This window comes from Alexandromys fortis, unplaced genomic scaffold (assembly GCF_014885135.2).
Source record: "Alexandromys fortis isolate MF-2015 unplaced genomic scaffold, M_Fortis_MF-2015_v1.1 scaffold_21, whole genome shotgun sequence".
NCBI classification, from domain to species: domain Eukaryota; kingdom Metazoa; phylum Chordata; class Mammalia; order Rodentia; family Cricetidae; genus Alexandromys; species Alexandromys fortis.
Genome location: NW_026067905.1, coordinates 15,157,349 through 15,181,089, shown reverse-complemented (window position 1 = coordinate 15,181,089; position 23,741 = coordinate 15,157,349). Strand labels below are relative to the sequence as shown.

Genomic DNA, 23,741 nt, shown 5'->3' with positions numbered 1-23,741 from the left:
CCTCTTTACAGATGGTTGTGAGCCACCATGTGGTTGCCGGGAATTGAACTCAGGACCTTTGGAAGAGCAGGCAATGCTCTTAACCACTGAGCCATCTCTCCAGCCCCCCAGCCCCCCTTTCCTTGCTTTTGAGGAGCCAGTAAACAGAGAGATACTGGCCTCTGGACAACAAGTACAGCCCTTATTTTGGGATGTCTCCTGTCCCCACAAAGGGGATGAGAAGATTTATCTGCCATAGCCAACAGTGAATGCCAGAGGGAAGATAATTTGTTCAGATTTAAATTTCATCCATGAAGCTACCAAGATCTTATGAACTTTCCTTGTCTTTTCTTGGGTGGTGCTGGCAAGAACCAAATACTAGACCATCCGCTTTCTTGCTATCCTAACTGGCTCATTTTTTTTCTTTCTCCTTTTTATTTGCCTTTTTAAAAAAACAGACTTTGATAATAATATGCCCTCTGTCCTGAGCACATTTCCCCTCTCTCAGGACAGTAAATAGTCTTGCCCACATCTTAGAGTCTTATTCAACAAGTGGGCCAACAAAACAGAGAAAAGGGAATACTGTTCTTTTGAAAACTAATTTCTAATTCACTCTTTGACAGTTTCATACATGTATATAATATATTTTGATCATATTCATCTCCCATTCTCCCCTCTTATTTTCGCCTCACTCCCTTCTGGGATCTTTCTTCTTCCCAATACACCTCCTTCCAACTACTATGTATATATTTTTAATAACCCAGTGAATTTAGATAGGGCTGCTTGCATTGTAGGGGTGTGAGATTATTTACTAGCTCATGGGCAAGTTAACAGTGACTACACCTCTGGAGAGGACATGCCATTCATGAGGGAGTGTCATCTTTTTATTTTTTTATAATTCTAGTGTAAAAATGAGTTATGCCGGGTCCTTGAAACTCCTGACCATGAATGGCTCACTGCCTGTCTAGTTCCAGGGAATGCTGTGGGCTTCCTCACTGCTACTCTGTCAGGTCTGGTAGGGATGTGTAGGCATTTTGTAAGGCCCTAGTACAGTTTCTCACCCTTCCTAATGCTGCGACCCTTTAATACAGTTCCTCATGTGGTGGTGACCACCAACCACACAATTCTTCCGTTGCTACTTCATAACTGCAGTTTTGCTACTGTTATGAGTTGTAATGTAAGTCTCTGCTATGCAGGATATCTGATATGTGACTCCTGTGGGAGGGTCATTCAACCCCCAAAGGGGTCATGACCCACAGGCTGAGGACCACTGCCCCAGTAACTGTAATATTACTAATTCTCTCAGATTCATTTTATATCTCAAGCTCACGTCAGAGAGTCAGGCAATGTGTTGGCACCAAGGGCTGGTTGCAAAGCCCCATCCATACACCAATCTAATGGTTTTGTGTATTTTTAAAACACTGAGAAACAAACTATTCGGGGAACTGACTGGAGTTACTAAGGAGCAACTCTAATGTTCCAGAACGGATGCAGCCATATGCCCAAAGTCCATTTCTTACAATGAGCAAGTAGAATGGGAAATCTAAAACCTGGCTCCAGGTTTTAACCCAGGTGAACTGCTTAGCTACAAATATTAAAGTGCGTAGGTATGAAGCATATGGGGGAGACTCTGACCACGTTCACAGACAGATTCAACATGGTGAAATGTTAAGGTTTTGACCCAGTACAAATCCTGTCAGGACACCAGTGCTTTCTTCTGCCTTTGCAGATGGTCCTTTTACTCACTGGCCCGGGGTCATCCTAAACCGAGAACCCCATGTCTCTCTGTCCCATGAGTCCTTGTGGCCTCTGGGCTTTCCCACATCCACTGGCCCCGTGCAGGTTTCTAGTTCTCATCATATTAGCGAGTTTCTAAATTTTTGGACAGATAGAAGCTTAAATGAAATCACAATGGACCCGGAATTGTGGCGTGAGGTCACCAAATGCCCCTTTAGACCAACACTGAACACAGCCATCTCATTTTATACAAACCACTCCTCTCTCTTCCTTCAGATGCGATTCCTCCTCTTTCCCCTTGGCCTCACTTTACCTGCAGGCTTTCAGAATTTGCAGCGCTCCATCGCCCTTAGACAATCCAGAACAGGGCCTCAGGAGGGGCAGGATCTGAGATGGGAAAGGCCCGCCCCCAGGGCACGCCCTTCCTTGTTGAGCACCGGGTCCCAGCTGCAGCTCTAGCGTGAGGGGTTCAAGCTCTCAGGCCCATGCAATCATAGGTTAATTATAGAGGTCAATTATAGGTCACTAATTAAACTTAAGTATCAAACAAAAACCCAGTAATTCTTTTAGTATGGCTATTTTTTATATATATTTGGACATGCTTATGCTAAAAATTATTCATTGCTCATCTTAAATTCATACTTATCTAGGTTTCTGTTTTTATCATAGTTGTAAAAAATACCTGAGAACAATTTAAAGGGGTATTATTTACCCCGGCTAATAGTTTTGCTTTGTTTTTCATTTCATTCTCATTTATTCTTTTTTTTTAATTTTAAGCCTTCTTTTTATCTATTCTTTGTGTCTTTCACATCATGCATCTCAATTCCATTCATCTCCCCCTGATGGAGGAAGGACATGGGTTAATTATAATAAAGAAACTGCCTTGGCCCATTTTATTGGTTAGAACATAGGTGGGTGGAGTAAACAGAGAGAATGCTGGGAGAAAGAAGCTTAGTCAGGAGTCGCCATGGTTCTCCCACTCCAGACAGATGCAGGTTAAGATCTTCCCTGGTAAGCCACCTCGTGGGCTACATAGAATATTAGAAATGGGTTAGAACAATATGTAAGAGCTAGCCAATAAGAGGCTACAGATAACGGGCCAGGCAGTGTTTAAAAAAATACAGTTTCCATGTAATTATTTCAGGGCATAAGCTAGCCATGCGGGCGGCCGGGTGCCGGGGACGCAGCCCTGCCGCTCCTTCAACATCCCCCATCCCTTCGTATCTGTCCTCTGCCCTTGCAATCTCCCCCCAAATGAAATAAAATAAAATTTAAGAGAAAAGAAGAAACTAAAGATCTCAACACGGAAGCTGCGGTGTGACAGTGAGTCACACAGTAAACCCTTGTGTCCACACATCTTTACTTGTGAGTGTTCACTGCAGAGAGGCACTGGTCTGCTTCAAGGCCTCTGGTTTCTGCTACACGATCAATGCTGGGCCCTCACTGGGACTCCTCTTCTGTATCCTGTTGTTGCCCTGTGTCATGGAGATCCTGCAGCTTTGGGTCTGCAGGACTGGCCCCTTCATGTGCTGCAGCAGCTCATAGATGGGGAAGATGTTGGGGTGGGCCAACTCATAACCCTGGTTCTAGGCCTGAGTATTTGCAGGGGTGATCAGCCCCTCCCCCACCCCTCCTCAGCACTAGGGTGAGCTCTCCAGCATTGCCCTGGCAACCGCTCACCCACCCTACACCATCAGGACCAGCTCTACTGTGTTGCCCAGGAGAGGTTTAGAGGCCACTCTCCTAAGTGCTGCAGCTGGTGAGGACAACATCTCTCCTGCTCTTATGACCTCAGGGCCAGCTCTCCCACCCACCACAGGCAGCAAGGGGGCATCTCTCCCCCACCCATGTCATCATACAGCAGCTGGGGGTAGCACCAGATCTCCCGTTCATGGCTCTTGTCGACAGGATCCGCTCCACTTGCTGCTGGGACAAAGCGCAGGGCCCACTTCCCTGAGTGCTGCAGCTGGCAAAGGGGAGGGTCAGCTCCCTCCCCAGCTGCAGGTGATAGGAGCAAGGAGGGAGGGTCTCTTCCCCTTGCCCTCACCATCCACCACAGGCAAGGGTGGCAATACCATTTCTACCACTCTCGTGCCCTCAGGCCTCACCCACAGCCCTGTCTACAGGGTCAGCTCTACTGTGCTGCCCAGACAAAGTGTAGGACCTGCTCTCCTGAGTGCGTCCCTTCGTGAAGACAAGTTCTCCCTAGTGTTACAGCCAGTGAGGGGTGGAACCAACTCTGTATAGCCTTATCCTCTCGGCCTTTGGTGGTATCAGGGGCCAAGGACACTAACATAGACCATGACTGACACAGGGCCACGAACCCAAACATGACCCTGGATGGCCATCAAGTCATCCGTGTCAACCTGCAGCTCACTGCTTTCACCTCTTCAGATCTGCCTCTGCCCACAGGACACGAGTCCTTCTGTCCCTCTCCCCCACCCCAGACCGAACATATGCTCACCATACAGTGCCGCGCTGCCCGGTGCCTTGCAGTGTGTTTTCTCCTCAGAGTCCAGGGCGGACCACCCCAGGCACACTTGCAGGTTTCTTTGTCCTGCTCACTGGCTCACAGTTTTAAAGAATTCAGTTCACAGATGTTTGGCCCAGCTTGGACAGGACTTAATGGTGGTGGGTAAGCTCTCTCAGCTCACATCAGAGGGAAGCAGAGAGGGTGGGAGGACAAGAAGAGGCCAGAGAAAGCTGGATCCCCAAATGACTTCCTTCTGCTGTCTAGGTCCACCTTCTACCCTTCATCACTTCCCAATAACAGCACTAAGTAATGGATTCATTGGTGGATTAACCCCTGGTTAGGTCAGAGACCTCAGGAGCTGGCAGTGGCTGTGTAAGCCCATCACATCAATACAGAATTCAATGCCTTACTATCTCTAAGGTTGCTCTCAACCCAATCAAGTCAAGATTAACCACTATACCACGTGTCTTGCATTTAAGAAAAAAAATGAGAAGATACTAGGGATTAAATAATATGGGGCCTGTATGTACTAAGCAAGTGCTCTGCCACTGAATTACATACTTAGCCCAGTTTTTTTTTCAAATGGCTTGTAATGGTATGTGTTTGTGGGACACAGTGTGAAATTTCAACTCATGTATGTAATATGCATCGTCTGTATCAGGTCATTGTCACATCTATGATCTCATTTTATTATTTTGTTGTTGGGAGCATTCGAAATCTTTTCTCCTATTTAGAGGTATATTGTTATCAGCCACAGTCACCATGCCACATTATAAAATTTTGAACTTTTTTCCTTCTATTCAACTGTACTTTCTGCTAACCACCTCGAGTCACCCTGATTTCCCATTTCTGGTAACTGATACCTTATCCTTTATTTCTGTGGGCTCAGCTCCCTTAGCTTCAATATATAAGCAAGAATGTAAGAACGTAAATAGGGCATATCTTTTATTCTGGCTAATGACCTACAGCCCTGGTTACTGTGTAGTGTGAGGGCTGGTACCCCAGGGTCCTGTGCGCCCAAACCACTCCCTCTTCTTGAGGAAACATCTAGACCCAGTGGCAGTGGGAATGAGGGAGAGATGTCATCACACCCGTCACGTCGCTCTGTGATGTGTGCACAGGCTCCTCTGAAGGCGGAGGCTTATTCTTCAGTCTCTCTTGCCTTTCTTCTTTCTGTCTCTTTCAGTCACTCCTTAATCTGAACGGCTGTATGAACTTCCTAAAGAAAGAAAAATCAAAGGGCTTGAATTTTGAGCACCAAGAATCATTGGACTATAAAGATATCCACAGAGGAAACTGTTCTTGTTTCCTCTTTGCTGCGGTTGTCGTGACTGTAATCGATCGTCGATTGATTTTCTGGTAATATAGGTCAGGAAACTCGATGGTCAGAAAAAGGGACGGCATGACTTCATGGTTTGCTTTCTCTACTACTTTCCCAGCAGTAAGCCCAGTTCATTTACTTGTGCATTTGGTACCCATCGATGGGGAAACTATTAATGGGTCACTGTGTCATGTACTGGAGGTACAGAGAAAAATAGGACATGGTCTTTGTCCTGCAAACTATACAGCCCATGCCTATATGAGTGCATCCCTCTGTTAATGATCAATGAGAAAGCAACACAAAGAGCTCTCAGATGAATGAAGCCCGTCTTTCCTTTCCTTACGTGAGACTCGTCTACTGCCAACATGGAGGAGTTCAGTCATGTCTTAATCTACCTGGAGGGCATTGATCATGTGACAACCCCCCAAGTCAGCATTTTACTTGATCCCCATCGGTCTCCTTGTGGGTATCCCTACATCCTCTTCAGGCCTCTTGTTCTTTTTTGATTAAGGTATTTCCAGGGACGTCAATTCCAGTAACTAGACTCTCCATTCCTTCCTTGGGATCTTAATTTTAACCTGACATTTCACAATTAGAATTCTGTTTCATTATTACTATTCTTGTTATGAAGTCTTGTTCTTAAGTTTCAGCTCTGTGAAGCAAGGGAAGCTTCATCTTTTTTCTTCTGAGTCTTTCTTGTGCTGAGTACTTGCCTTGGATGGGTTGTCTTGGGGGCTTTGAGTTACTCTACTTGAGCCTTGCCTACCTCTGACCTCCTCTGTGGCCATGTGAAGCCTTTCCCTACCTACTTCAACCCCAGTCTCATCAGATGGCTTCAGTCCCAGTGGTTATAAACCCTGTTGAAACATCTTAACATGTTTCATCCTTTGGGAAAGGCTGTCAGTTCAGGACAAATTTGCGGGCATTTGAAAGGATTCTCTAGTAAACTTTGTAATTCTGTTTTCCATAGAATCATTAAGTTAGTTGTTCGGTTCCTTCCAGTTGAGAGACTGTTCATAAATTTCTACCATTTTACTCCTGACTTTTTCCCAACAGGCGTTTTAAATAAGTCTAGTTACTCTAAAATGAAGGCCATTGCTTAGGTGCTTCGGTTAAAAAATGTTCTGAAAAATCCATGAGCTGTCAAGGGAACAGAGCTCAGGGAAGAGCAACTGTTTCCATGCATGGGAAGCTGCAGGGATGTGCACCACAGGATGGGAACACAACAAAGAATGGGATGTGGCATGTTCAGAAAGTCACTTTCCTGCTCAGCACCCCAGCCTCTTCACCTGTCTAGAAGCCAAGATTTACCGAGACAATGGATGGGAGTCATTGTGCAAATGGAGCTGAGAGTAATCACACTTCACTTGGTGTGGTACGCAGTGATATCATCCATCCATCCATCCATCCATCCATCCATCCATCCATCCATCCATCATGAGATTTCTCAGCAACCCAGAGCCAGAATTTGTATAAGGCTATGGAACTCTAGATTAATGTCTTAAGCCCAGGTCAGGTGTCTTAACCCACCAACTCACAAGCCCCTCAGCATCAGGGAGGGCACAGGGCACTTTCATACTTTCTGCCCACACCTTACCCATTGCAGTCTGGTCTTGCTGTGTCTGGGCTGCCCCATTCATTCTCCTACTTGATCTTTGCAGATGGTGTCAGGACATTTCATTTCTGACCCGAAAGGATTCTGTCCGTGTTAAAAGGCTGCTAAGGAATGAGTTGCCTCTGTTCTGGGCCTGACTTGATTACTTTTTCTCCTTTTTGATGAAGGACAGTTTTGGTCTAAAAGAAGAGATATAAGGGGGAGCAGGGTGAGGCTGATGGTTCAATTGACAAAGTGCTTGCTGTCCGAGCATGGGGACCTGCATGGGGATTCTGAGCATCCATATCAAAAGCCAGGTGTGACAACGTGTGCCTGAAATCCCAGTGCTGGGGAAGCAGAAACAGAATGATCCTTAAGACTCACTCGCAAGCTAGTTTAGATGAATGGGTGAACACCAAGTCCAGCAAGAGATGCTGCTGCAAAAAAATACGGTGGAAAGTAACTGTGGAAGATACCCAGTGTTGACCTTTGGCCTCTGCGTGCTCAACCACAAATGTGCATGTGCACCTGTACACATGTACATATAGACACGAAAGTGTACACATATATCAGAGGGGGATGGGGGAGGGGGAAAGAAAGAGAGAGAGGGAGAGAGAAGCCAGCCAATAAAATAAAATAACAGGAATTACACAAATGCTGGTATGTAGTAATTTCCTTTAGAAATGGCAATCCCCACAATATGATGAAATGCCTAACAGGAGGTGGGCAAAGACCCACACAAGAGATCACCCTCCCCAACTGCTGGGACCTCAGCTACTCTGAGCTTCACCTGGTTCTCCATGCAAGGCAGTGTCAGAACGTGGAACTGTACTCTGGGAGTTGATCCTGTCACCCATTGTGCATGTAGACAGAACATCTCTGGCCAAGGATTTCTAGCCCACACCTACCTCAGGGCAGAAGGACCCAACTGCAAGGAAGACATGGCAGGTCGGCCTGGCTGGGTGAGGATGCTAGAGGAAGCTTAAGAGAGATGCAAAGGAGAAAGTCAGAATGCATGGCACATGCTACATTCCACCAAGAGAAAGACCCCCTCCCCATCTGGTCCTCCTCCTGTACTCTTATGGGGATCAACTGCTGTGAATAGGTCAGATACAATATTGGCTTCTTATTCATGCTTATTTCCAGAGTAGATTTTTTGTCATTTGAGAAAAGATTTTTATTTAACAGATTATGCACTAAAGGTGTATCATATGAAAAAACTAAAAACATGGAATAATACGATTAATTATTTTTACAAACATTATTTAACCATTTTGTGTCTTAGTTGCTGTTTTATTGTTCTGAGGAGAAACCATGCATGAGGCAGCTTATCTAAGAAAACATTTAATTGGGGCTTTATTCACAGTTTTAGAGTCAGCCCATGATCATCATGGTGGAAAACAGACAGGCATGGAGTTGGAGCAGTAGCTGATGTGGGATTCCCTTCTGTATGCTGTGAATATGTTTTATTACCATTGGTTAATAAAGAAGCTGCTTTGGCCTATGGTAGGACAGAATGTAGGTAGGTGGGAAAACTAAACTGAATGCAGGGAGAAAGAAAGTGGAGTCAGACAGACACCATGTAACTGCCAAAGGAGTAACATGCCAGCCCTGGTAAGCCACAGCCTAGTGGCAATACACAAATGAATAGAAATGGGTTAATTTAAGATATAAGAGCTAGTTAGGAATATACCTAAGTCATTAGTTAAACAATGTTGTAATTAATATAGTTTCTATGTGATTATTTGGGTCTGGGTGGCTGGCAACAAAAGAGCAGTCTCTGTTTACAAGTAGTTGAGAGCATTACATCCTGATCCACAGGTGTCAAAAAGAAAGACACTAGGCCTGACATGGGCTTTTGAAACCTCAAATCCTACTTCTTGTGACACACTTCCTCCAACAAGGACACACCCCCAATCCTTTTCAAACCGTTCCACTCTCTGGTGACTAAGCATGCAATTATATGAGATTATGGGGGTTTGGAAATGCTTTGCTTTCCTGAATACCAAGTGGCACCTTGTTGTAATAGCATTGCAACCTGAATATAGGCTCTGACATTCTTACTTTTTGGTTATTCAAAAAATATACTGGTATTTTTGGAAGTTAAAAAAATGAATGTTTCATAGAGGTAAGAGCTCTCTAGTGGTTGGTTGCTTTGCTTCTCTGATCTTTAGGCAAGCTTTGTTTGTTGGATCATAAATAAAATATCACTATAAAATACAAAAAAATGAATGTTTATGAATGAGTGTAATTAGGAATATATTTTATCTAAAGTTTTAAGAATTCTTCTCTTTCTCCTCCTCCTCCTCATTCTTCCTCTTTTCCTTTTTGAGACAGTGTCCCTCTATGTAGCACTGGATGACCTAAAACTCACTATATAGACCAGGTTGGCCCCAAACTCAAGAGATCTGCCTGCCTTTGCCTCCTGAATTCTGGGATTATATAGATGCACTACCATGTCTGGCCCTATTTTATTATTCTTAATTAGGTGTGCCTTGGTGTGTATATGGCATGTGAGAGCAGGTGCCTTCAGAGAGAGAGATGTAAGATCCTCTGCAGCTAGGGTTATAGCAGTTGTGGCTGCTGGGAGCTGAACTCAGGTCTTCTGCAGGAGCAGTACACATTCTTAATCACTGAGCGACCTCTTTAGCCCAGTAATTGTTCTTATTTGATGGCAATCAGGATCTAAATTTAGAGGTATCTTCATTCTATATAAATACATATTTTCATAAAATAGCTATGATCATAGTTTTATGTCTTTTAGGTTTTGAATTATAATGGCCACACACATGGTTTAAATCAGTTAAGTTGTTATTGGGTTTGAAATTTATTATTAGTATTCAGAGGGTGCATTCTATTAGCTTCTACTTTTGTTGTAAGACACGTTTTGATGCAAAGTTATCTGCTTTCCCCTTCCAGGGAAGGGACTGGGCAAGGGAAGGTGATATCAAATGCTGTAGGGGTGTCCTGAAGACCTGGTTTGTGGGAGTCTTATTTTCTTGTCTTAGGAGATTTTTCATCTGGATATAATGTCAGCTATATAGACCCATGGAAGTAAAAACAGATTGAAAATGAACACTAGAATCGCATTTGTACTGACATTTCCTACCTCAGAGAAGCAGAAAAGGGGCAACCCAACTTCCTCCCCCAAGCAAAAGTTAACAACTGGGAAAGACTGGAAGGCCTTCTGGGAGAGGCTGTGTGGAAACAGAGCAGTGTGATGCCGCTTGGCAGGGAAGTCGGCTCCTAGGGGCTGAAGATGGGAAAGAGAAAGCGTACACTGTGCTCCCAACAAGGGAGGCAAGGGCCAGGGGCCTTGCTACGGTCATGAGGAGCTCATAGTGGGAGCCTCCAGGGAGCAGAAGGTATAGGATGGAGATGCTGTCCAGCAGGTAGACCACGTGTAAGGAGGAAGCAGATGGCAGCCTCTTAGCAGAGATGGCGTGTGATGCCTGAAATGGGCACAGAGAGGCTTATGCACCTTCCTCACAGGGCTGCAAATGAACCAAGGAGGAGGTGAAAGCTGTGTACAGAACCTGGGGGGGTGGGGGCCGGAGAAGTCCTCCTCACCCATCTCTATTGCTCCCAAGCTGTACAGCTTTGAGCAATTCATCTCCATTGGAGGGCCTTAGGCTCTTTACAGTTACTAAGAGAATGGGCTAATATGGACCCTGGACCGCTCTCCAGTCGGTCAGGGAACTTTCGCAATCAGTAAAGCTCCAACTCACAGTTTTGGATTGAATTTGCCACGGCCTCCCGGGTCTGCTGAGGTCGAAACCATTCAACCCCTCTGAGCAAGGTGAACCTTAAGACAGCATGGTCGCCTGGGAAGAAAAAAGGAAACACATTCAAACTCTAGAACATCATCCAAAAAACAAAGCAACCAATCTTACGGGAGAAAGCTCTTGATTAACGCTCACAGGTCATAATGCCAAGGACGGGGCATTACTGGTAGGCAAGCCTTTGTGTCTGTGACCTGGGGTCTGGGCTGAGAACCGGAAGCAGAACTCGGGACTCCTCAGCTCATGTGACTCATTTTCTTTTTTTTTTTTTTCTTTTTTTTTTTTCATGTGACTCATTTTCTCTGATGATGTCTGATGGACTGGCCCTTCACTCTCTGCTGCCCACCTTGAATCCCAGCAGAAGCTTCCTCTTGTCAGGGCATTTTAGAGGCAGAAGGTTCCTTAGGCCTTTTCCTTTCATGAGTTTCCAGCTTAGCTGGGCAGGTTCTTGCCATGAGAGACTCCCCTCTTAACCTCGGTACTGACCAGGCCTCCCCTAGGTCTCCTTTTCTCCTTTTACACAAGACTTAGCTTCAACACTAAATTTCTGAGGACCAAAATTTCCATGACCAAAAGCGACTTGGGGAGAAAAGAGTCTGTTTCGTCTTAGAGCTTACAGTCCATCGTGAAAGGGAGTCAGGGCAGGAACTCAGCAGGACTCTGGAGGCCAACACTGAAGCAGAGGCCACAGAGCTCAGCCTGCTTTCTTACACACCCCGGGACCACCTGCCCAGGGGTGGCACTGCCCCTGGTGTAGTGGGCCTTTCGGAATCAATCACCAGTGGAGAAAACTCCCTACAGACGTGCCTACAGGCGGTCCAATAGCATTTTCTCAGTTGAGATTTTATTTTACCTGATCACTCTGGCTTGTGACAAGTGGAAAAGAAAAATGTAACTAGCACAAGGACCAAGAAAATACTGAGAGTGAGAGGGCTAATGGGGTAGAATGGTGTGTGTGTGCGTGCATGTGTGTGCGCGCATGCATGTGTGTGTGCGTGCACTTGTGTGTGCCTTATTTTTATATTGCTGTGATGATGTGGGAGTGATTTCTTATTAATAAAGAAACTGCCTAGGCCCATTTGATAGGCCAATCCTTAGGTAGGCGGAGAAAACAGAACAGAATGCTGGGAGAAAGAAGCTGAATCAGAGAGTCCCATGATTCTCCCACTCCAGACAGATGCAGGTTAAGATCTTCCCTGGTAAGCCACCTTGTGGGCTATACAGATTATTAGAAATGGGTTAGATCAATATGTAAGAGCTAGCCAATAAGAGGCTGGAACTAATGGGCCAAGCAGTGTTTAAAAGCATACAGTTTCCGTGTAATTATTTCAGGTAAAGCCAGCCATGCGGGCGGTTGGGTGCCAGGGACGCAGCCTGGCCGCTCCTATTACTACACTATGATAAATATAAAAGTGTTTAATTGAGCTTATGACGTCAGAGGGTTAGAGTCTATGACAGGGAGAGAGCTCACATCTTGATCCACTGCCATGAGGCAGAGGCACACTGGGAAGGGTAAGTGACACACCTCCTCCAACAAGGCCACACCTCCTAGTCCTTCCCACACAAACAATTTCACCAAATGGGGACTAATACTCAAAATTATGAGCTTATAGGGGCCAGTCTCATTCAAACTACCATATATATGCAGTATATATACATATACATGCACACACATATACACACACACCTATACACACATATATGTTATATAAATATATATTAATAATAAATATATCCCATTAGTCGTCATAGCACCCAGAGACAATCCTACCAATACTTTTATGTTAATTTCTAGTTTTCCCTACCTTTTCATAAAACTACATGTCTATGTGTGTATCTGCGTATGCATGAAAACATGGACATTTATGACCACGTATCTAGTTTTCACACTTAACTCTATAAAATAGATACTTCTTGAATAGTAAGGTTTCTATGGCGACAGTTGGAAGGGAGTCTCTCAAAGAGAGCCGGAGGTCACCATTTCCAGGTGCTCAACAGTTGAGCATCCTGGGAGCCCCTCATTACTGATATGACATGTGATAGTTCCCAGAGGGCCAAGTTAAGGTGCTAGTCACTGCACTAGTCACCGCCTTTGTGTTCTGTCAGACACGTGTTCCCTCCTCACATGTCTCTGACTGGAGAAATTGGGCTATAGGTCTGAGATGAACTTACCTCCACTCCACGGTGGGTACCTGTATGTAGACTTGGGAGGGGATTTTCCGTCCTTAAACTTTCTCCCCATGTACTCTTCATAAGAGCGTGCTGCCTTCCAGTTGCAATACCTGTGGGAAGAATGACTTCCGGTCACACAGAATGGCTGGAACGAATAAGGGCAGCTTGAGTGAAACCAGTCCTTCCAAACTGTGGGGGCGGAGAGGGAGAGAGAGAGAGAGAACGCTGCACTGGGATTACTGCCTACCGAGGGCATTCTTTGTCCAGGCTCACTCCAGTGAAGGACTGACCTGCACACTGTGTGGGTGACTTCCTTTTGGAACCATAGTGGATGCAGTCTGTGGAGGGGCCACTATGCCCAGCCCAGGTTGCAGTCAGCTGTGCTCACCTGAGTGTCAGGCTACAAGGCCTCTGTCTGATCCCTTGCTAAATCATCCGGGGACCCAGTGGGGTCTCCACATGTCCTTTCCCAGAGAGACTCATTCCTTCCCTGATTCCTACAGGCCTTTCCCTGGAAGATAACTGGCTCCTCAGAATTCTGCACTCACCATTGCTTCCCTGATGCTTTGGCCCCTTCCTCCCAGAACCCCTCAGTTGCTGAGACTAGGTTTAATGGTCTGCACTTGCACGTCCTTTGCTTGAGGTGGGCAGGGGTGTGGGTCTTGCCAGCTCCCATCTCCCTGCTCCCCAAGGGTCTGAACATGTTATTATGGCTGCTTTGCTCTAACATACAAAGATGCATTGTTTACAGAAGGAAGGGGACAGGAGATTCTCATCCTGCTAAGCACTTCCTAGGCGATTCCCAGCTCGTCCCTTAGCAACTCTGAACCTGTTTCCTCCTGTGTGAAACACGGACCCCAGTGCTTCATCCCCACTGTCTTCTCGTGACACGGAGTGTTCATCTGTGATCACAGTTTGTTCACTGCAAATATCAGTAAGTTTACGAGCAGGTGAAGAGTCGACTTCAGAAACACCACAAAGTAAATCTAAACTTCCTAAGGACATAGTGGGGACAGGGAAGCTGAGCACTAAGTTAAACAAGGAGGCACACATAGCTTCTAGAAGTTTCTGATCCTTCAAGAAGCCTCAAGATAAATGTCTATGAAACCCTGGATAGGAAAAGTAGAAATAAGTTTGGAATAACAAGTGGAATTTAAAAGGGTTCGTTGCTCATCTTAAACCAAGATTTTATACTGCTTTAAATTTTAAATAAAATAACTTGTCTTAAGGATTGGGCAATAAAAGTGAGTGACTGGTAAGCAACTTTATACTGGTATTTATTTATTAGATAGATACTTTATTTTTATTTTATGTGTATGCCTGCAATGTGTGTCTGTACACCATGTGCAGGCAGTACCCATGAAGGCCAGTAGAAGGCAGCAAATCCTCTGGAACCGGAGCTACAGACAGTTGTAAACTGTCATGTGGGTGCTGGGAACTGAACCCAGGTCCTCAGGAGGAGCAGCCAGTGCTCTTAACCACTGATCAATCTCTCCAGTCCCTATTTGCTTTTAATATTTATTTTGTGAGATAATACAAGTACATCATTTCCCCCTGCCATTTCTTCCCTCCAAAGCCTCCCCTGTGGCCCTCTTTGCTCTCTTCTAAATTCACAGCCTCTTTTTTCATTAACTGTGACTACAGGCATATATGTATATGCACATATGTTGTTAACTATAACTATAAACGGGATATAATATTATATCCTGTATAATATTACTTGTGTGTATATTTTCAGGGCTGACCATTTGGTGTTCTCTTTCCTGGGGAAGAAGGTTTCTCCCACTTTCAGTATTTCTTAGTTGCCTGTGGTTCTCTGTGGAGGGCCATAAGGACTCTCCCCTGGCCATGTTAACATGTGTGTCCGTGTCATCTTTGTTCAGCTCATGTCTAAGCAGTCATGTTGGTTCCTCTTTATGGGTATAGCTTCTGATGTTGCTAGGAGACATGATCCCACAAAAACTATACCTTTATTTTAATGAAGGGCACATTTTAAAAATGTACTTTTATTTGTGTGAGTGTGTGTGTGCCTATTTGTCTGTATGTACACCATATGCATACAGTACTCCCAGAGGGAACAGTAAAGGGAGCCATATCCCCTGTAACTAGAGTTATATAGGTGGTAGGTGGCTGTAAGCTGCCTGATGTGGAATTGATTTCAAGTCTTCTACAAGAGCTCGTAACTGCAGAGCCATCTCTCCAGCCCCAACCCCCCCTTTTTAGCCCCCCCTTTTAAGGAAACCCTGTTAGCCAGGGTCACAGTATGATATAAGTACTCCCATTAGGCTTCTGTGATGTTCTGAATGAAAATGGCCCCCATAAACTCATAAGGAGTGGCATTATTGGAGGTGTGGCCTTGTTGGAGTAGGTGTGGCCTTTTAAGAGGAAGTGTGTCACAGGGGTAGGTTTTAAGGTTTCAGATGCTCAAGCCAGGCCCAGTGTCACCCTCTCTTCCTGCTGTCTGTCAATCTGGATGTAGAATTCTCAGCTACCTCTTCCACACCACGTCTGCCTGCATGCTGCCATGTTTCCTGTTATGATGATAAAGGACTAGACCTCTGAACTGTAAGCAAGTCCCAGTTAAACGTTTTCCTTTATAAAAGTTTCCAATGTCATGGGTTCTCTTCACCGCAATAGAAACCCTAACTAAGACAGCTTCCTTAGGGAAAATTTTGGCCAGCTATGGTATCACTGGGGTCGCACACCACTTGGGAACACCACTGATGGAAGCCAGAGCTGGCAGTCAGCTGAGACATCTCAGGTCAGATTCTGAGCACAGTTCTGGGCAGAGACAGGTTATGAACCAGGGGCACAGGTTGTGTTTGGTCTGTAAGTATTTTTGTTCATTTAAGTTTTGAATTTTGGCCCTCGTAGTCTCCTTGCCAGGTTTTCATTCTGAGTTACTTGACAGATTTGTTTGAATTTTGGGAGAGCAGCAACAGAAAACTGAATATCTGACTTTTCTCCAAGGAACTGTGCCTCTGGGGTGGGTGATTATGAGAATTGGATAGAATGGTAAACTGCTCTGGCCTGCTTCCTCCATGAGGTTCTTTATTATAAACAGTTCCTGCCTTGACAGATTTTGTCCCTTAGGAGCTGTGGTCTACCTCATGTTTAGTGGGAAAGTCTGGGCACATCACATGCCTCTGATCCAAAATTGCACAAGAAAAGGAGAGGCGTGGGGCCAGCATTCTGGCATTGATCTCTTCTGCCTGTCCCTTAGCTCAGTGCAGGTTGGAGTGTAGAGGGTAGGGTAAGAGCAACCATCTTAGCTCCTCACAGAACTGGAAATTGTGGGACACAGGAAGACAGAAAACCCACCAGCTAAGAGAACTTAAGTACCTTTTCCAGAAGTACATGATGACAGGGAAGATAGACATGATAGCCCCATGGAAGATGGTCCGGTCTAGGTGGCCTTCTGTAATGGCAGCCAAGATGACATCTTTCTGAGACTCAGAGATGTTGACCTACCCACAGGATGGGAACATGTCATCGTTAGGGGCTCTAGGAAAGGAAAAGAACCTCTCTTGACCCCTAACGTCCCTTGAAACACAGCCTCTCCAGAAGGCAGAGCGTCCTGTGGATTTGTTAGGTGGGCATCTTGTTGACCCAGGACTTATGAGGCACCCACCAATTCAGGCTTAGGGTTTTATGGGGGAAAGGGTCACAGTGGAGCTGGAGACCCCTTACCCTCAGCTTTGGAGGGACATCAGAAATCAGGAAAAGCTTTAGAATAATGTTAAGTTTAGACCGCATCAGGATGATGTCATTCTCATTGTATGCTCTATTGATCTGCAGCACGTGAGCTGAACTCACCAGGTCATTAAATCTACAAGAGAGGCATATGGAAGAAATCAGCAAGAGACGACAAAAGCAGGTGCTGGACAGGGTGCCTGGCTCAGACCTATTTCTGGCAAGAAAAGGGCAGGACTGTTTCTGAGCCAGATTGGGGTGTCATTCACTCAGTCTCAAGACTTCCGTTAGCAAAACCTGAGCACAGGCCATGTGTTGGGTCATGGACCAAGTGCGTTGTATGGTACATTTCTTCACCACAATCCCCACCCCCACCCCTTCTTCATTTCATGGTCTCCTAGTCTGGAAGAACGTCTCACCTACGACTAATTCAAGAACTTCAGGGCTCTCCTGCTGCTTGCCCATCTGGACTGGCTGGAGGCCAACCCTGAGCTGCAGGAGGAGTCTCCTCATGTGGGGCGCCTTAGGCAATGGCTTAGACTGCACCTCAGTGGTGATGGGGGGGGGCACCAAAGCCTTCCCAGAAGAAGAGTAACAGTTGGCTTCAGGCTTTTTGTAGTTATCTCTGGTTGTGCTACACCAGACGTTTCCAACCTTCCTATTACTCTGACCCTTTAATTCAGTTCCTCATGTTGTAGTGACCCCAGCCATAAAACTACTTTTTGTTGTCACTTCATAACTGTAATTTTGTTACCTTTATGAATCACAATGTAAACATCTGATAGGTGGGTGGGGGGAGAAAAGGGGGGGAGACAGTAGGAGCAGCTGCAGAAGTGGCTGCGTACTGGCTGCTCTCGCCTCAGTTCCCATGGCTTCCCTTAACAACCTTGCTAGCTCATTCACCCCACTCATCCTTCAAGCTTCAGCCTGTCTCTTGGCTCCACGTTGGGGGCCAGCTTGGGCTGGAGACAGCCAGGAGACCCTAATGACGAGAGTGAACATTTTGCTCCTCACTTAGCCAGAGTCCTGAGAGACAACGCCAGCTGTGGACTGGGGTCAGGGCCTCTGCGGTGGGAGGGCATAGTCCAGGAACTGCTTGACATTTCCCTCGTATGTATGTAGTCAAATGTTCCAGAGACACTGAGATGGGAAATGTTTTGTTTGCTACCTCAGAATGCAGCTTACTAAAGGGGAACTCGAGATATTCTGAGCTCCCTGCAATTCGACTATCTAAGGAATGATCTTTACCAACTAGATTTTTGCTTCCCCATTTGGGGCGTATAAAGAAGAGCTGTGCCATTAACACACTGGCTGGCTTGGGTCAGCCTTTGCAGTCCGCCTGAGCCTAGCTCCTCTCACTATCCCTTTATTTCTCTTTCCTCGCTGGTCCTCTCCCTGGGGACCCTGTTTGGAACCCTGATAAGGCTGGTCTAGGTCAGCTCCAGGACCAAGACACTATGCCTGAGGACTCACCTTCGTTTAGCTATGCTCCCTATGCCCAAGTCTACTGAGCACCTGTCATCACGGGAGACTCCCCCACCTTTTATGTGCATGCGGCATGCATCCTGAATCTGTAGGCTGATAGATACACATGTCTATGACCACAGAGCCTGGGCTCAATAAGAAAGAGACAGTCAGTGAATGTATTTAGAGCTGAACCAAGTCCCTCCGTGGAGCGCAAGGGGTCGAACTCCCCTGACGTGTGTATCCTGGGCATTCTGCACTACCTGGCAGCCCTGGCGTGGTGAGCATAGACTGGGGTGCTATCTTAGTTCACTCTTCACTTCCCCCGTGGAGATGTTTTCCAGAACTTACTAATTTTCTTTCCAAATATTTTTTTCTCGGTTGTCCTTTTTACTCTAAGTTTTAACTCATTCATATGACAGAGCAGACTCTATAAAGAGAAATGTTTATTGTTTCTGTGAAAATAGGATAGAACAGGGCATGCTGTGTACACCTGTCATTGTGACCTCGGGAAACAGGAGAGCTTTGTGTTCAGGTCAGCCTGGGCTACCGAGTCAGACCAGCAAGAGAGAGGGAGAGAGGAGGGGAGAGAGAGAAGGACTGAGTGGAGAATCTCTGAAGTGTTGAAACAAAGGCAAGCATTATAGCTTTTGTAAATTAAAAAAAAATGTTCAGTTACAGCAAAGGGAATTTAAATCACTGAGAAAGTTGATTTGAAACGTGGAAGGATTTGTTGAGGGACATAACCCAGTTCTTCAGCTCTCGCCTTGCGTGGATGTGAACCAGGTGAGATCCTGCCCTACAAAATACAGACCTGGACAAGCACACAAGCAAAATCCAGAAATACTGGGGTGTTTTGGAGTGATCGTTACATTTTGGTTCCACTGTCATATTTTTGGCTGTAAGTCTGGCCTTTAAAGCCTGAGCCGTCTGTCCAGTCCGCGTTCCACTTCTTAAAAACTGAAATGAGGGGTGGTTGACAGTCTTTGGGGCATAACCTAGAGTTATACAAGGAAAATATATGGACTGCCTATTAGCAAGTGAGTGAGTATGGATTAGCACATCTGACTTAAAGATAGCTCCTTAATGGTGCATGCACACACACACGCATGTGCACACATACACACGCATAACAGTCTCTGGTTTTAAGTGAAAAACTCTTGGTCCATGGCTGTTACATGATCAACATGATACAATTTCTTTAATATTTATAAATTATAGGAAAAAATCTATTTACTGTCAATAAGTAAGTGCATTAAAATTTTGGGATCTCCAGGACATTAAAGAGAGAGATCTCTAGGACCCAAAGGAGGGTAGAAACTGATAGAGAGACAGATGCCCCAGAGATTTTCAGGACCATCTTCTCTGGCAGAACTAAATCTCTGTGCTTCTCACTTGTCAATCACTGTGGCTCTGATATGGCAAGCCAACTTTTGCTGGGAGGTGTGTGTGTGTGTGTGTGTGTGTGTGTGTGTGTGTACACGTGCTTGCGTGCATGTGTGTGAATGTGTGTGTTAGAGAAAGAGCAAGGGAAAGAGCGGGGGGGGGACAGAGAGAGAGAGAGAGAGAGAGAGAGAGAGAGAGAGAGAGAGAGAGAGAGAGAGAGAGAGATATCAATGTCTCATGACTTCCTCTATTACTCAGCCTTAGTTTTTGATGTAGTCTCTCACTGAATCCGGAGCACTCCTCGGGCTAGGCTACTTATTGGCTACTTAACCAGCAAGCCCCATGGAACCTCTGGCCTCTGTTTTCTCAGTACTAGAATTACAGATGTGCCCTGCTGTGCTTCCCCTCACCCCACCCCACTTGTCCTCATGCTTGGAGGCATCTCCCCAGCACCTGCTGGGAAGTTTTAAATGTCAAAGCCTTGAGAAGAAAGATGGAAACTTACTTCTCCATTTCAGAAAAGAAATATAGATCATTAGCAGCAAAGTTGATAGTGATAATTCTGTGGCCAAATATCCGGCGTTTGACAAGGACGGATTCTCCATTCTCTTCTGTGTTCCGGGAACCAGGGGATATTGGAGTGTGACGTGCTGATGCAGTCGTGGGTGATGTAGAGAAATCTAGCAGAGAAAAACAAGGAATTAGAGTCTGGTTTGATCACATGTTCTCAGGTCCTAAGCCTTCACCCTGGGTGTGACCTCTGCGCACTCCTGTTTCTGTTATTAGTGTCATGCGCTACTCCTGAGTGCAGGCACTTATACTTGAATGACTGCTGAAGAAATCACCTGTTCAGGTGTTTGACAACACTTACATAAAAAGATGATTAATAAAGTAATGAATTGCAAGAGTGATTGAGTGTTGAAGGCTGTTTTCATGGCACTTGCCTAACAGAAACAATCATGACTGTGACCATGCTAATTCACAAAACTTTCTGCAGAGACAGTAATAATTGTACATGCAGACTCAGTTTTTTTTTAAATGGGAGTGTAGTTCTTGTTTGCTTGAAAGTGAGACGCTAGCCCTCTAACACACCTATATCTAAAGAGTCTGGAATGTAATATTGAGTTGGACTCCAATTCCCAGCCTTCCGGACTCTAACTCCCAGCCTGCCAAGCACTGACCCCTCCCACAGAGTATTTAGGCTCATGCCTGAAAAAAGGAATGCACATGGTTTTGGGTTTGCATGGGCTCCTCTCCCCGCCATGCTGCCTTGGTCCACCGAAGAGAGCTGAATTTATTAAACATGGGCATTTTAATTCAGTCTAATCTGGTTTGATTGGAGTTCTTTGAATTGGCAGAGCAACTTTTCTTAAGATTAAACCAAACAGTTCTGATAGATAGCTACTCAGGGTTTATCAGGGAGGAATCAAGGTTTGTCATCTAGGAGGGAATTTGAAAAACAAGAAACATTATAACTAAAGAAAAGCTTGTTAAAGGAAAAGAAAATAGACCACTAAAGCAGAAAAATAAAGATCTTCAATGCAGGGTTTCCAGGGTCAACAAGATAGACTTTTGGGGTCTAGATATGTATTAGGAGATACCCAACTTGAGTGGGTAGAGAGACAGACAACAGCATGGCAGGGAATCTAAGCAACTCAGGCCATGGTGCCACAGGCAGACAGCATAGAGGTGAGTGCTCTAAGGAGAGTTAGGTTCAAGTTTTAAAAATACACCATAATCTATGCTGGTAAGAATATGAAGACTCAAACTCATATTTCTAGTCTTAGCAGGAGCATACCTTGGTGCGGAGAATTGTCTGTATTCTGTCAATCATGTTTTAAATAAATGCTGACTGGCCAGGCAGGAAGTATAGGTGGGTCAACCAGACAGGAAGTAGAGGTGGGACAATGAGAACAGGAGAATTCTGGGAAGGAGGAAGCCCATTCCTCCCAGTCCAGTCTAGACCACCAAGAAGCAGGATGTGATCTGCCCCTCTAAAAAAGGTACTGAGCCACATGGCTAACAGATAAGAATAATGGGTTAATATAAGCTACAAGGGCTAAGAAGTAGCCTGGACTAATGGGCCAATCAGTTTATAATCTTATGGAGTCCTCTGTGTGATTTTCTTTGGGGCTTGTCGGCTGTGGGGTACCGGGCAGGACAGAAATCCCAACAAGCCGGCCCTCATGTTACAGAAGGTCTTCTGTCTATTGTGTTACTTTCATTGGTTAATAAAGAAACTGCCTTGGCCTTTGGATAGGCCAGCCCTTAGGTGGGTGGAGTAGACAGAACAGAATTATGGGAGGAAGAAAGCAGAGTTAGGTAGATGCTATGCTTCTCCTACCCAAGACTAACGATGGTTAGACTCATGCCGGTAAGCCATAGTCAAGTGTCAATACACATTAATAGAAATTGGTTAATCAAGATGTGAGAGTTAGCTAGTAAGAGGCTAGAGCTAATGGGCCAGGCAGTGTTTAAATGAATACAATTTGTGTGTTGTTATTTCGGGTGTAAAGCTAGCCATGCGGGAGCTGGGCAGGACGAAAAGCAGGCCTGCTCGCCTCATCACTACAATACCTTAGTGCGATAGTTCTCTAAGGTGTTTCCATAGAAACACTGTGCATTGGAGTGAGTGTGAGACTAGCTCAAAAATCCACAGAGACATGATCTGTCACTGCCAGTTTCTTCCACGTCATCTCAGGTTCTCTCCCCCATCTCATCTGTAGTCCAAGCAGCCTGACTGAAGTCTCTAGGTTGTACCGCCCTCTTTCTTGTTTTAGAGTCCTGCACATACTCCTCCACACACTGCACCCACCTAATTTGTTCATTCCTGAAAACAACACAACGTCATTGCCAGTACTAGCTAGGGTCCATCTTCAACCATCATTGCTGTCACGGATCATACTTACGTAGTAGTGACAGCAGACTGGCTAACTCTTCTGTTGCTAAGTACTGCTAAGCCTACTTCAAGGATGCCTAAGTTATCATCTCGCCTGAGCTTCACAAGAGCTCCGTCAGGTAAGGACAGTTATTCCCATTCCACAGAGGAGGAAATGGAGGTACATGACCACCTCTTTAACTCCCTCAAGGAAAAGTGGTAGATGCAATATTTACCACTGACATCTCAGCACCTGCTGGAGGACACACCCTAAAGCATTCTTAGCAATGGTCATGAATGAAGAGATTAATGAATGAAGCAGTTGAATAGATCTATACAATGGACACTTTATGCCAGTCAAATGCTGGGCAGATAGAGGTGTACTGACAGAAAACGATGTTCAATATAAAATACCAAAGAAAAAAGGTTTGTTATAAATGGAAAGTTTGGATGTGTGTGTGTGTGTGTGTGTGTGTGTGTGTGTGTGTGTGTAATCAGAATGTAGGCTTCAAAGCATTGGCAATGTTATCTCTAAAGATTTTCCTTTGTGTCCTACATGTCCTTGTAATTTTTGCCTCTTTATTAATAGCATGCATTAATTATACAGGCAGGAAAACTTAAAAGACGTTTTAAAAGACCACATAAAACAGCATAAGGGACTCATCTTATAAAAGGTGAGTCCTCTCTGGTAAGAATGGCCACGCTATAGTGGATGGCAGCACAAAATATGAGCAGACAAACTGGACTCAGTGGGTTGTAAGTTGGGTGGGGAGGAGGGAAGTGAATCTGAGAGGCATTAGCAAGAAGTTAATGCTCAAAATATATTATACACATGTATAAAATTCCCAGAGAATTAGTAAAAATATTATATATTTAAAATCTGAGCTTTCTAAACACCTTCATTATTTCCCACACTTGCTGGCTCTTTGAGAAGCACCATTGTCCAGGCAGGCCTGGGCAGGGCTGGCCACTCAGGTTCTGGAGTTCTTGTTCACTGCAGCTCATGTAGGCCTGACAAAGAGCTTGAATTTTCATATGGGCTGACCTTGATGGCAGTGGGTGACCATGAGGACAGGGGGTGACTATGATGATGGGGGGTGACCATGAGGACAGAGGGTGACCTTCATGGCAGGGGGTGACCATGAGGACAGGGGGTAACCATGATTGTGGGGATGACCATGAGGACTGGGGTGACCCAGATGGCAGGGGGTGACCATGAGGACAGGGGGTGACCATGAGGACAGGGGGTGACCATGAGGATG

General features: G+C 45.3%; 1 protein-coding gene across 1 annotated transcript in view; it reads right to left on the bottom strand.

Annotated features, from left to right (window-relative positions):
* The window catches only part of Rgsl1 (regulator of G protein signaling like 1), a 66,316-nt gene that overhangs the window by 697 nt on the left and 41,878 nt on the right, over window positions 1-23,741 (bottom strand). Inside the window, exons 15-21 of the mRNA XM_050135124.1 lie at window positions 20,107-20,281; window positions 16,749-16,887; window positions 16,401-16,525; window positions 13,059-13,168; window positions 10,833-10,928; window positions 7,264-7,304; window positions 3,562-3,682 (exon numbers count right to left, since the gene is read on the bottom strand). Coding sequence (XP_049991081.1) covers window positions 3,562-3,682; window positions 7,264-7,304; window positions 10,833-10,928; window positions 13,059-13,168; window positions 16,401-16,525; window positions 16,749-16,887; window positions 20,107-20,281 — 807 coding nt within the window. The remainder of the gene's footprint in view (window positions 1-3,561; window positions 3,683-7,263; window positions 7,305-10,832; window positions 10,929-13,058; window positions 13,169-16,400; window positions 16,526-16,748; window positions 16,888-20,106; window positions 20,282-23,741) is intronic.